Source organism: Metopolophium dirhodum, chromosome 3, assembly GCF_019925205.1.
Source record: "Metopolophium dirhodum isolate CAU chromosome 3, ASM1992520v1, whole genome shotgun sequence".
In the NCBI taxonomy this organism is placed as follows: Eukaryota; Metazoa; Arthropoda; class Insecta; order Hemiptera; family Aphididae; genus Metopolophium; species Metopolophium dirhodum.
In genome coordinates, this window is record NC_083562.1 from 20,992,273 (window position 1) to 21,007,726 (window position 15,454).

Sequence of the window (15,454 nt, forward strand, 5' to 3'; positions counted from 1 at the left end):
GACTCGGTTAGCTTTAAACTTCGCAAAGCCAACACATTATTTTTCAATAAAAAGTAACAATGGGTAATATAGCGGTAATTCTCATGTCCGATTATTATATGAAACATAAATTCAAAAATGTTTACCTTTAGGCAGCGTTTTAAAATTTATGTGCGTAGAAAATTTCTCCATAGAGGTAGAAGTCCTTTTTTGATCAAACGTCGGTGCACGTAACGTCTTAGCACTAACTGTTACTCTGTATAATGTATTGGGCACCAAACCTATAAACAAAACCCATGAACTAATGTACTTAAAAAATATATTTAATTATTAATACTTTATATAATCAAAAAATTATATTTTTTTAACTCATATTAAATTAAAGGAAATTGATCTACAAAGTACAATCAACTGATCATAGATAATTGAACATGTATTTTTTATTGTTGGTTTTCTTTTAAATTTTTTTGAATAGATAAAAGTTGGGTTCCTATTTAGTATCTATAATACGTATGATTTTTTTATTAAAACAATTTTGTAAATGTTGTGGATATTAATCGTGACATAAATATTTCAAATAATATCAATAATATAAGTGAACTGCCAACATATTATTAGTTTTCTCTCCAACTCAGAATGTATCTACTACAGTACTACACCTACACGTCTAAATCCGCTATAAATCTATACTTGAGTATTTTTCTGAAATTAACGATAAACATTGCAATATCTCTACCAATAAAAGTATTCTTATTCCAGCTCTATTGCTAAAAATAGTAGGTGTATCATTAAGTCATGCAATAATTTATACTCCTAAGTCCTAATTCTTGTTTAAATATTTTTTATCAGAATGTGCGTGGCTTTAAAACTAAGTTGATCGATCTTAAATGTACTATTTCCACATTATTACAACATACGATATCATTATCCTATATTTGATAGGCACCATTTAAATAGTCCTCACACAAGGCTGTGGCATCCTTAATGTTGTCAAGCTCTCGTTTAGCTCTGTCAAGACTCAAGTTTAATATTGATATTAATAATGTGGAGCAGTCTATTTTTTCTAGAAGATTTTATCTCTGCCCTTAACTCATTGGTAAATACATATTCTAACGCTCCTGATGGCATACCCCGAAACGCGTTGTTCATATAACTGTAGTCACTTTATTATCCGTATCATATTTATTTACTATTTAGGTGATCCTTAACAAAAGTTGTATGTTCAATTTCCACAGTACTTAAATCCGGTGACTCGACTGATACTCTGATGTCAGAAACTATATGCCAAAATCCATCATACCAAGGGTCTCAAAGCCTTAGGTTTTATTAAACATAATATGGCGATGTTTATTCCACTGTTTGGCTCCGTACACTCTGCTTTGTCCTAATTCGTTCGGTACTTGAATACGGGGTGGTACTGTGGTAGTCTATCGTTCTCAATTAGCTATAGATGAATTAAGGATTGAGCATGTCCAAAATAAATTTCTCTCTCATTTAACCTATATTCTTAATGTTAATCATCCACAGCAATACTAGCCGCTCTTACAAAGTATATTTAAGATACAACTCTTTCTTCTCGACGTCATGAGATCTTCTGATCTTAATAGCTCTTTAGTCGATCTTTGGCATCCTTTCAATGTCAGTTTTTACGTTAATCTATAAATCATATCCCTTTCCATATATCTTTCCATTTATCATCATATAGGGTAAAATCATCCCCTACAACGTTTGCTACGTTCTTTAAATAATCAAGTTATCCAATGAATAAAAAAAACCAAAAGAAACGTATTGGCAATTTTGGAATTTAAGATCCACATCATGCTTTTCTTTGTTTTAAATTGTAACTGTGTTCTTTTAGGTCAACTAGGTATATTACCATGTAAGATAATTATTAACAACTATTATCTTGTTTCTGTATTAGCATTGAAAATTGTCGTAATCATTTTATTAATTTTGAGGAAACATAATATTGTGAAGATACTAGAAAATGATTGTGAAGATAGTTATTAATATTATTTATGATAGTTTTTGGTTCAAAATAGTCGTCTGATGCAATAAATTCTAAAAATAAAACTATCACTATTGAATTTATCCACGATTTATAAAAAACCTGTATAATATAATATGTTTAAAATGTTTTGATTTTTAATTACGTTTTATAGTAAATTAATTTGTTTGACCCCTCTAGAAATATTTAAAATTATGCCAACTAGGTGCTGGGCCGATGTAGCCGGTATAGGTAGGTACCATAACTTATTATTTGGCTCCTCTGCGTCTTTTTTGCTATGATAAAATGATGCAATTTTTGCCTCAGGTATAGAATAAAGTTACGCCCCCAACTAATAAAAACTAAAATGACACTACTGTAACAGTTTAATAAATGTTATAATAACATTTGCATAGACTTATGACACAAATATAAATATTAAATACAAAAATAAAATAACTAGTAAACAACAACAGGACATCGTTATACAAAATATATAACTTGCAATTATTTACATAGGGGATTCTCAGACGCACTCAATTAACTGAATAGGAATATGAAACTACTAACTAGGTTAACTCAAAAATAATATTACACCTATTTTTTACTTTGTTTATTTGTAATGTTATTTGTATATTATACAACATGATGGTTTTATTTTTCTAGAAAAATTATTTTACAACTTTCTTTGTAAAAATTAAAAACCAATTAACGAGCACATGCCGTTATATTTATACCTACAACTACAATATTCAACATGACCCTTTGAAATGCATTTGATTAAAATACAACACATATTGTACAAACTGTTAAATGGTAATCGGTCAACTATAAAAGCTATAATATGCATATTTGATGATAATGATGATGTCTATAATAGTACCTATCTATTAAAAACAATTAATTTTACCTGTTATTGTGTGTTTGTAAACACCTGGTTTGACAGTTCTGAGTTCGACATTGTTAACGCAAACCACATGTTGAAAATTACTATTGCTTGGCAGCCACGATATAACAGCGGACGTGGATGTCACTTGGCTAGCCTTTACGTGTGATGGCCGTAATGGCAACTCTTTTTCCTTACCAATAACCATAGTACAAGCAGCATCTCTAGAAGTTCTTCTATTAGCTGTTACAGATCTTACACTGATCCTATGTGGCTGCAAACCATACATCGTAATAATATTTAAAACGCAAGTTAAGTATTGCATTCAGAAATAAGCAAAACAAAGCCTTTCATTTTTAGAAATATATTTAGGAAACATTTATAAATATTTTACTAAAACAATGCAATTGAAAATTATATTTTTTAGATACCTACCTAATACACTATTATATTTTGATCATATAAGAATAAAATTAATAGAAAGCTATGGGAAACTTCAATGTCATGAAATACAATCATTAAACATTTATTTACATAAATAATAATTCCAACATAAAACATCAAAGTCGTATTGCAACTCGAATCAGCAAGTTATAGTAAATACTGTTATGACGTATGTATATGTAACTTATAATATATGTATATAATATGTTATTCAATTTCAATTCGTTTTAAATCATTGTAATCATTGGTAATACTGCTATATAAGTGACATATTATATATATTAGCGTGTAACAGTAAAAACGTTAAAGAAAATGTTGTTTGTTGTTGGCTTACACAATTATATACCTTAGGTTATATTATGTACATTTATTTGGTCATAGATTAATATATGTGGAATTATTATGTAGGTAATAGCCATAAGTATACATAATTAATATTGTGCATTCATTTTTAAAAACCAAACTAAATTTTATTTTTACACCAAATAATATACACATAACTATATATTATTATTACCTTGTTTGAGTCAACTCCTTCAACTAAAGCTCTGGTTCTTTCTGTAGCTTTAATAGTCGTTTTCAAATTTCCATCTACGTATACGTGATATGACTCTGGCAAACAACCTTCTTCAGATGAAGGTGCATTCCAACCAATCAGCACGCTTTTGTTCAACTGCCTTTCCAATGTCAGCTGCTTCGGTGCCGGTACTAGCAGCGAGAAGAACATGTCTAACAGTGACGATGTCCCGGAAAAACAATTCCCCCCCCCAAAACAAGACGCTATTACTCTACGCTAGCTCTACATGCACTAGTCTAGAATATTCAGCCACCACCATGTAAAAGTATTTTTAAATTTTAAGACCACTATTACTTTTTCCTATTGGTTTTTTTAACTATCATAAAAAACATGTTACTTGAAACTATTTGATACAAATAAAATGGATTTCAATGCTTTATTATTAAATTGTTCTTAATAACAATCTATTTACGGAATTCTCAAATAAACGTTTTTCTAGCTCCATGTTAGTTTAGGTTAGGCAAAAATATATTAAAACAATACAATTATTTAATAAGACATATCACCCACAGTTCACACATAATCTAAAGATCTATATAAAGCTCTAATTGTAACTAATATATCCTCTAGTATTCCTCTTCCAAAACTTAAAGAAAAATTTAAATTACAACATTTCTACAAACTTAAAAATATACTTTATAATTTATATTTCATACTTTCCTATTAGCAAGCAATTTACTCCTATGCCTATTGCCATATTTGGACAAAAGTCTATCTGAATTGTTATGTTAATTGTTATTTAATATAATATAAGAATAAATAAGAAGCTGAACAACAGAATTCAATTATAAAAGTAAACAATTTTCAAAATCTCACCATCATCATCGACGTTATCGTCTTCTTGCAATTCTTCTAACATATTATTATACTCTTGTTGAGCCAGTCTCTTCATTTGTTCGTCTGTTGAGATTTAAAAAAAATTAAGTGGCAATAAATTTTTGAGCAATTTTGATTATAAATAATATTTGTTTATGTTCACCTGGGAGCATGTATTCAATATTTTGAGGAACCGTAGTTGTCGCACTATCGTCACATTCTCTAAGTCTGACCACCATAGATTGATAGAAATCTTCAAGATCTCTACCATATAGTTGTTGTACATAATTTGAAGGCACTAATCCGCGTCTTCCGTCTAAAAGCTCACCATCAAAAAACCCGTCCTATATCAAAGAAATATATCCGGTTATTATTGTTACATAAAATATAGACATTTTGTACTATACAATAAAAAAAATATTATGTAAACATAATCTAACCTATCCCTCATAACGTTAGCAGTACAACCATACAATTATCAGACACATATGAAATATATCCAACAAATGTGTTGGTAACTCAACAGTACTAGCACTTTTCTAAATAATCAGGAATAATTAACAAAACAAAATGCGGAAATATTTACAAAACACCAATATTTGACAAAATCGATTTTCTTGTTTTATTTTAATTCAAAAACAAATGTCCGGACTTACGTCAAATGTTCACCATAAATATGTATACAAGCATTTTGAGCTATTTATAGACATTTGCAATTTTTTTAGATTTGCCTAAGATGTATTTATATTGCTATTATAGTAATTTATTTTACTATTAGTAATATGATACCTAGGTTGAATTAATTTTTGACAAAAACATTATTTTTATTAAATTATTATAATAGCATATATACTTATATCATATATAAATATATGATTGTTATTTACTTTTGAGCCAATACCGATATACTTACCGTTGAACTGCAGTGTTAATAGGTTCGTGGAATAAATAGGCAATACCTAATAGCTTAAAATTAATTTAATATTTTTAATATGTATTTTTAAACACACAATTTAAATAGAATTTTCAAGGTTTTTAGTATTATTTATACTTTTGGGAATCTTGTATAATATAATAATATTTTTTTTTATATATATTAATTAATCCGCGGCATTTTAGACCATTGGGTGGTTTTTAACTGTGGGAAGGTACTGTAAGTTTTTGTAAACACGTGTGTTTTAGTTTGACAGAATTTAAAATTGGGCACCTGTAGGTTTCTGTCATACCTGATCGGGGGATGATGGCCTCTTTCTCCAGACAGATGTCTGCCCGGAGAGAAGTGCCGCTCGAACCGGCGACGGCGCGCGTCATAATCGACGCCTTAGTCTTCTCGGCCATCCCCCGGAATATAAATTTATATAACCTTTACCTTATTATATAATAACCTTACATATATTTCCAAGCCTTAGCTAAAATTGAGCATTTCATACACTTTTAACTATAAAATAAAATTTATATATTTTCGTGATCTTATAACAGATTTTGTCAAAATTAGAACTTAAATACTTACAAATAAAAATTGAGCGTTTAATATTATTAACTATAATTACAAATTTTTAAATACTAACATTTGTAGAAAAAAAATCTAAAAATAAAAGACAATTTCAAACGTCTATAATCAACTCAATTTGTTTTAAACTATACTATACGTCTAAAATGCTAACAACTTTGGTGATAATTTAAGGTATCCATGCATTTTAAATATTTTTAGATTGCTAAAAGATCAACTCATATGGGATCTTAAATTCAATTTTAAGCTGTTTGATCGTACCTTAAAATATTTATCAACCCTTTAAAAAAATAACACTAAAAAATTTTTTAATTTTAAATGTCTTTAAAGAACTTTAAATTGAACTAAATATTTTTTTAAATGTCATGGAATATAATATAAAATAACAATTTAAGTAACAGTGTAATGTTTCAAGTTTCTACGATTATTATTTTTTACAATAGAGTAGGTAGGTACAACAAATAAACTAAAACCGTTTGATGAGAAATCGTTAATTTACGCATAAATATCTAATTTTGTCAACGCTTAAATTCCATACACTCTTAAAAAAATTGTACCTCCAATTGGAAAAAGGTGGGTAAGTGGATGTCGCTCTGCTATACAGTAGGTTACAAGTGGGTCACTGTAATGGATGGTGTTAATTTGAATATAATATCATTGTATAAGAAAAACGATTCTGAGCGAAAACGGTCAGTCAGCCTATGATATTACCAAGTATATTTGATGATATTATTGTAAAAAAAGTAATTTATATGTAACCTATTTACGTGGAGCCTTGTTTTCAATTTTCAATCTTTAGCTATAAAAGTTGAATATTTTATAAATTTTTAACTAAAAAATAATTATTAAATTATAAATTTGATAAATTTTGTCAAAATTTAAAGTTTAAATGCTTATAAAAAAAAATTGTGCCTATGTATTTTTAATATTTTTCAAGTGCTATTAGAACGATATATCAGGAGCCTTATATTAAATTTCCACGCTTTTTTACAGCTTTTTTTTATTTTTACAAATAAAATGTTATTGATATTTATAGAAAAAAAAACTAAAAAAAATGGAAATTGACAATGTCCGTAAACAGCTCAAAATAAGTCAAACTATTTGGAAAATGTTATGGTGTATAGGAAATGCAATTATAAACATTCAGTCAAAATTTCATGAACCTACAGGCTACAGTCATTTGTAATAGAGTTACACCAAAAACCAAAATCGATTTTCTCGAAAACAGATTTTGCGTAAAAATTCCCGTTTTTTCCTTAATTTTTCTTTTGTTTTTCACCTCGCGTTTGAAAACTGCTTAGATTTTTACTTTTGACCCCCCCAAAGTACCAACTATATTCACTTTCCTATCAGAAAAGTTACTGTTGAAGAAAATCCAAGCACTTTTACTGTCCTAAAAGGTGATGAGAGACACAAAAAAAAAATATAAGTGCAACCAACCGTATAAGTAATTGAAAATTATATTTTATAATACACGTAGGTACCTATATTGTTGTTATTAGTTAATACAGTAGGTTCAACTAACTTTTACCTAAAATAAATCGTATGTATTATATAACTAGCAGTCCTGTCCGACGCTGTCCGTGCAAGGGTTTGTTGTTGTTTTTTTTTAATATATTTATAAAAAGATGGATATGCCACATTATTATAATATTATAATTTATAATAATAGTAGGTGATACAATATGTAACCAATGGCAACCATTTACATAGACAAATATAATATTTGTTAATCGTAAGTTGAAAAATATGCATGTGTGAGCACCCTCTAGCTATCTATAGGGGAAGAAAAATGTTAAAACCTTCTCCGCGATATACTACTTTGGCTGTAAAATCCAAATTTTTACGGGAAAAAAATTTAAAAAATGCGGTGATTTATCTGTGAGGCAAAAAGTTCTTAACAAATACTTAATATTTTTTTAATAAGTAAATTATATCATTATTTTTCGTTTAAACATCCAATTTTGACCAAATTTGCACTTGAATTGTCTATAAAAAAATTTTGCATTTTCTTTTGATATTTTGAAGTTGCTGTGATAAAAACTTATAAAGAATCTTTAAATTTTCAAACTTTGTGATACCTTCACATTTTTATTAGCATTTAAAAAAAAACTAAAAATATTTGAAACGTTCAAATGCTTATAAATAGCTTTAAATAATTCTAAATATTTTGAAAATGTCACAGTGCATGGTAAATGATATTTTAAGTAATAGTGAAATCTTCATGTTTTTTCAATTTACGTTTTGTAATTACTAACAAATATCAAAAAATCATTTGAGGAGAAATCCCTATTTTAGACATGAATATCCAATGCCGTCAAAATTTGAAATTCAATCCCTCATAAAAAAAGTATGTAGTTACATGTTCTACAAATATATGATAATGATAATTAATAATAGTAAATAGCAACAAATTATGTTGTTGTAGTACCTGAAAATTATGTAAATAAATATTTCTAAATACGTTAGAAATATCATAATACACATGAATGTAAAACCAATACAATATTCATCGCTCTGTTTAGAATTTACAATAATTTAAAACATGATAATAATACTGGAACGTACCTCGTCTTTATTACCCCACACTAAAATATAATCCCCTGCGGTAATTGGAAGTTCTTCTTCAAAATTTTCATTAGGTGAACAATAGAAAGGATCATATGTATACCTGCAATTAAATATTACGTAATTATACGAAATAAAAACATTTATCCCTTTTTTTTTTTACTTACCTCGCACAATAAACATAACATTGTCCTTTTCCTGGTATATCCAACATGTCTGGCATTCGCCTTTCCCCAATACGTTTTGTTGAATCCATACTTAAGCCTAATGCGTCGTTAATTATGTTATTTTGGTCTACGAAATAAATTCAATCCTTATAGTGGTAAATTTCATTGTGCAAAAATTAAAAATAACCACTCACAATCAATATCTTGTTGAGCATTGATCATGCTGGGAATTGCCGGCATAATCCGTCCTTTGGGTTGAATTCTTGACTGCTGTCCAGTAGCCAATAAGACAGTATCCAATGCTGGAGTCGTTGTAGTAAGCGGTCCTACGGTTGGCATCACTGATGTGCCAATGGATAAGGGTTGATATGTCTGTGTAAGATGACCAGGGGCCACGCGATAAAGCTTCACATGGTAAAATATGAAATTACAAACTATTTAGTTAGGTACAAAATATTAGACATACCTCTGTATATGGATAATTCATATGCGGTGGTACAGAAGCCAAGGCATAATTCGGATCTTGTATTGAACTCGCAGATGGTGTAAGTACACCAGCAGTTGGCAAACCTGAAATATGCCAAAATGTAGATTTAAACACAAATAAATTGTATGTTAATTCGTACCTTAGCGTATTTACAATAATTAGATTAAAATTACTAAAAAAAAAATATTGAACTAGCAATTCAATTGGCTGAGACATAAATAGGAATAATTTGAATAGAATAATTATTAATTATAAATTTGGCACTGACCAAACTCATGCATATTATATTATATATGCTATTTAGTTAATAAATGTAATGCATTATCGGCTAATTTGGTCAAAATCAATTTGCAAAATATGGAAAAATAATTCTAGCAATAATTTTAGCAGGAATGGATAAGCACATGGACCACATTAATTTTCAATGTGTTTTGATGCATACTTATATGCCTACATAATATAATTATAATGCACGTAATACTAATACACCATAAATACTTAGGTTCTAACTATTAATATTGTGCTAGAATGATTATAAAATTTTAGTCTAGATAATTATATTAAAATAAAGTATATTTAATAGTAAATATAAATATATAAATATATATATATATTATATATTATATACATATAAAAGCGTCAGTGCTAGTAAAAAATCTAAACATCCTATTGAATATATTTTGTTAAATTACCTATAAGTTATGCTTATTTGACTATTTTCTTATTGATAAACAATTAACTTTAAAATTAATTTTAATAATCTAATGAACTACTCTTTGAACTATAAGTAAGGCATTTTTTTTATTTTCTGTCCATGACTTACTGCGTTTTTTCAAGCACGACCGAAGCGGTGCTGTGTTTGAATCCATTTTATCACTTTTTATTTTGACTTTATGCAGCGGTGCTGTTTGCCCAGGACCCCCGGCAACTGTTTTTTTTATTTTTTATTTTTTATATATATATATATATATACGCATTATTCAAGGTGTTCAGTATATATAATTAAATATAAAATTAATTTTTTCATAAATAAACATATTACGTAATCTTAGTTTAAAAAAATTAGTCATATATATTAAACATCCTGGATTTTATATTTACAATTTATGCAGTTCATGAAACTTGGTGTTATTCTTACCTATAGTAGATCTTGTTTTGTCTAGTTCTGCTAATACTCTATTATCTTGGTCTATTTTCGCCATTATGCGGTCGATTTCTGATGGCAAAGTAGATACTCTACCCGCAATACTTGGTCTGTTGATATTAATTGTTTCCAATACATCTCCTGCAATGGGAGTCATATTAATTATTGCTATTGACTTTTACAAATTATAGCATAACTTAATTTATGTAGGTGTTAAATGTGAATAAAAAACAATTATTTTTACCTGCAGATTGTAATCTGTGTTGTCTCAGATGGTCAGTCGAATACATGTGCTCCAATGATGCAGGTAAAGAAGAATGATTAATAGAATTCGATCCTGTGAAATAGTAATACAAAAAATATACATAAACGTTTAATGGGATAGTTCATAAAGATAGTTGTTGTTTTTGAATTTTTAATACTACATGTCTATTATAGGTATATTATAATACATAATAATTTTATTATAAATCATTTATTATTGTTGTATTAAGTATAAATCCAATTTACTTAGTTCTACACTAGATGTTGTAGATTCTGAGGGTGAGTTTAAAGACAGATCTATAGACTTGTACGAAGTTCTTAGTGTAGACTTTTTGTGATGTTCTAATTCCAACTGCAATTCCTCCTGTTTTACATTCTCTAATTCCATCTTCTTTTCCAACTCTCGAATCTTAGACTAAATTTAAACACATTTGTCCATTATAAATTATGTATTATTTATTAATATTATTATATTTTACTTGTAATGATTCAATGTGTTCACACAGTCTAGTTTTCTCTGCATAGTTGATATTAGATGGCCGGGTCTGTAATTCGCGCTGCTTATCTTGAAGCTGGACAACGCATTCTTTATAATCTTTTTCCAACGCTCTCTTTTTATCCGTCGCATCTTGCATAAGCTAAAGTATCGTACAATGTAATACATAAAGATTATAAAATAACATTTTTATGAACCCAGTATAAATATACTCACCTTAAGAATTTCATCTATTTCTTGATCGGCATCTGCCCGGGCTGATACTGAGTTCAGCCCGGAGCCTTTTTTCACCTAAGAAAAAATAAATAAATACCATATAAATTATAATTTATAAATCTGTATTAAAAATGAAAAGAACTTCTATGTTTAAACATTAATTGAAATTGTATAAAATAATATAATTTAAATTTGCTCACATGTTGAAGTTGCAATACTTGTTTGTGTAAATCTGTATTTTGGATGGTTAGCTCGGTATTTTTTTCCAACACTCTGACTAGTTGATCCTCCTATAACACAACAAAATACAAATTTTAGAAAAAACACAAAATTGTACATTTAATAATACATTTAATAATACATACAATACATTAATACATATCATATATAATGCTGGCTAAGTAACCCTGCATGAACCCGGAAATTGTTGTTTCTATTTACTATTTAATAAAATAAACTATATTTACAATCCATTGTCGGTCAAAACTCTTACTGTTAAAATCCCGGACCTCATTTAGCCAACAGGTGGTTTAAAATCAATAAAATATTATATTTTATTTCAGTAGTAAAATGCTGGTAAGGTAAATGGGGAAAAATACTACTAATTTCCTTGTTAAAAGTAATTTCTATAAAATATTATATATTATATTTATGTAATACAATAAACAATAAAGTATTACCTATATTGAAATTTGAAATCATATTGAAGTTGTCCAGTAATCAAAAACTTAATACATATAAATACATTTAGTTACTTAAATTTATATGATAAATTATTTTTAAAGTGTCTTTTATCTCGTAAAAACATACGAATTCCAATGTATTTAATGATATTTTGATTTTTGAAGTCATAGTTAAATAGTGGCTATTAAAACCAATTTAATCGTTGGTTAAAAAAAAGTCAATAAGTATATTATAAAAAAATGTATTCACACGTTAGACATAATTAATACATTTGTAAATTATCCAAGCAATGAATTGTTCATGGCACCATACATGATAAATCAAATGAATAAGAACACAATATATTATACCTTTTAGGATAGGTGACGCGTATAACACACGCACACACACACACACAAAGGACTCTCAAATCAACCCCACTCTCATTATTATTATGTACGTTCTAGATTTTTCATATTTAATTAGACACTAGTAAGAACCTCTTTTGTTTCATTGTTTTTCTCTTCTATATCATACGAATTGAACAATATATGAGCGGGTCAAGATGTGGTTCCAGACAATGAAAAAGCTAAACACATTGAATATAAATCAATAACAAATTATAACAAATGACACAATATATACTTTATTATATAACTCCCTACTCAATTTTTCTAATATCTCGTGATCTCTATTATACAAAAAAGTTTGAAAAATAGCTTCATCAAATAATCAACCTGGTGGCCAATATTACAGTTTTTTGTACATTTTAAGATAGATAAAAAAGGCATCAGACACGTACTTACTAACCCCTTTACAAAAAAAAAAAATTAAATGTGGTGAACGAAGCAAGCAGGGACAGAGTCTCCTAGTATACTATAATATACTAAAATAATAGCTAAAATATAATAGTATGGCATTTTCTAAAATACGTTTTAAACTCAATAACTGAACCGATATAAATACAATCTTCATAAAATCAAAAATTAAATGCGTGTAAGAGTATTAATATTTTGTACTTTGTATTTTAAGTTTGACGACTTCTATATTTAGTTTATTACTGCAATGGGATGTGTATAATATTTAAGGTCAATGATAAACATTTATTTACTGCATAAATATTCCCGTTTTCCCGATTGTTTTTTAGTTTTCCCTAACTATTAATAAAGTTATCAGGATTTTTTTTGTTTTACTTCTCTAAGTACCATTCAGATCAAATATTACCTCCCAAGACGTAATGATTATCACACAAATATTATTTTATTGTAATAAAAATATATACATATAACATATAGAATAAAACAATAAAAAAAAAACATTATCAAACTTTTCAGCTAACAGAATAATGTTTATCGTGTGTTGTATGTGTAGGTACGCTTACACATCATTAGATACGTGTGAAAGGACCATTTAGAACACAAATACTACGGACTCAGTATTCAGTGATATAATTCATTATTCTGATTATTCAAATTGGGAGTATGGTATACTAATGTCTAATTTCACCAAACACTGATATTTTCTTTCAACATCTTTTGTATTTTATTTGGTTTATTTTTACCTGTTACCTATGTATGCTTATTGTTGTATCAATGAATACATAACTACATGAAGACTGGAATAGCTACTATTAGTAACCTATCAGTCAGCTATCACTAACCATTACTAAACTATTTAAGAATTAGGCACCGATTAGGTAGTATACCTATACTAATTTTAAGAACATCGGTGTAATCAAGTATCAACTGCACACTGAACTGTATAAATATAACCTATCGACTTTCAAGACAATCTATAATATCACATATCTATTATTATTTTTTTGTTTGTTCAACTAAATTAAAATATTTTCACAATAAACCCCATGACCTGGGTTTTAGCCTTCTTCACTGAACATGTACTCTAGTACGGCTAAAAACTATTTGTTTGATAACAAATTAAAAATCTCTCTAATAGTGAATACAATAATTGAAATATTACCCAGCGAAGCAACATCCAAATGTTAGTTTTACCAACTTTCTTTCTGCCGGGATCCCCCGGCATAATTGATTCGTGATAGTTACACACTTATACTTGTTGCCTGAGCTTTAGATCGCTTTCCGAGACTTTTCACAAGGCAAAATAAATAAGGTCAATGAATTATTCAATACATAGATACAGACCATGATTAACTAATTTTTTAAAGGGCTATAAAGGTCGGCACTAAATGTGGCACTAGGAGTAAATATGGCATGTTATTGATTGGGAAAATAATGAAAAACTAAGAAACGCGGTATCGCTCCGGAACAGGAGCTGGATAATCTTAGGAGTGTAAACAACCATCTGCATTCTGCGTATCAGATTCATACCAATTAGAAGAGCAGTCACGCTGTTGACAAAACTTGAATTTTATTAACGTTTAGAGTTAGAGGTAAAACTTTTCTGAACTATTTCTTAACCATTACAAAAATGATTTCAAATTAATCAAGAAGGAAAATATTAGTTTCTTTATTTTAAAATAAGCAAGTAGTTTTAATGTTCAAAACAAACTTAAAGATCTACCGTAAAAATAAATTTGACGTCCATCGTCCATACACACTGCGGTAGACGGTAACGGTAAAATATTTTTGATCGTAATATTGTTTAATATGATGCAAGTCTGAAGTCACACCGGTACAATATTATCTAATTCATACCGGCCGGTGGGACTTGCATAATATAAAAACCATGAACACAAATGGGCACCATACCGTCACTGAAAAATCAGACCTACAAAATTATTATTGAACAATAAGTATGTATTACAATGTTTGAATTTGAATATTAATAATTTTTAATATTATAGATAGTATAAAATATAATTTCAAAATAAATCATGTTAAAAGACTGACATATTAATTTACAACTCAAATTATTTAGTTATTTAATAATTAACTAACATTTATTTGATTTTATTATTATTTAAATATAACAGAAAGGTTATTTACGACTAGTCGGTATTTTTGTTTCTTCCACAATATTAAAGTGGCAATACTAAACATTTTCGGTAGAATATATTTTACTTTGCATTCACATGACCGGAGAAAGGTTGACTTTGTACTAAAACGTTACAAGAGTTTGCTCTTTAAATATAAATGTATGGCTCTTCAATTTTTCTCAACATTTTTTTTTGAACTTTAAATAAACCATTAAAAAAAGGTTTTATAAAACACACGTTACCAACTTTAAATGTCTGAACAGCTCTTCAATAACAGACTTTAGTTGAAATTAA

General features: G+C 28.1%; 1 protein-coding gene across 7 annotated transcripts in view; it reads right to left on the reverse strand.

Annotated features, from left to right (window-relative positions):
* The window catches only part of LOC132940168 (RIMS-binding protein 2), a 42,356-nt gene that overhangs the window by 11,819 nt on the left and 15,083 nt on the right, over positions 1–15,454 (reverse strand). For 5 of the 7 annotated variants that reach the window (XM_061007615.1, XM_061007614.1, XM_061007616.1 and 2 more), the window contains 16 exons: positions 11,742–11,831; positions 11,542–11,616; positions 11,309–11,467; positions 11,076–11,244; positions 10,810–10,902; positions 10,560–10,706; positions 10,245–10,349; positions 9,401–9,504; positions 9,129–9,339; positions 8,935–9,061; positions 8,768–8,870; positions 4,853–5,033; positions 4,690–4,773; positions 3,814–4,025; positions 2,877–3,126; positions 126–260 (listed from right to left, as the gene is read on the reverse strand). In XM_061007615.1, coding sequence (XP_060863598.1) covers positions 126–260; positions 2,877–3,126; positions 3,814–4,025; positions 4,690–4,773; positions 4,853–5,033; positions 8,768–8,870; positions 8,935–9,061; positions 9,129–9,339; positions 9,401–9,504; positions 10,245–10,349; positions 10,560–10,706; positions 10,810–10,902; positions 11,076–11,244; positions 11,309–11,467; positions 11,542–11,616; positions 11,742–11,831 — 2,245 coding nt within the window. The remainder of the gene's footprint in view (positions 1–125; positions 261–2,876; positions 3,127–3,813; positions 4,026–4,689; positions 4,774–4,852; positions 5,034–8,767; positions 8,871–8,934; positions 9,062–9,128; positions 9,340–9,400; positions 9,505–10,244; positions 10,350–10,559; positions 10,707–10,809; positions 10,903–11,075; positions 11,245–11,308; positions 11,468–11,541; positions 11,617–11,741; positions 11,832–15,454) is intronic. The other 2 variants (XM_061007617.1, XM_061007618.1) reach the window with 2 other exon arrangements.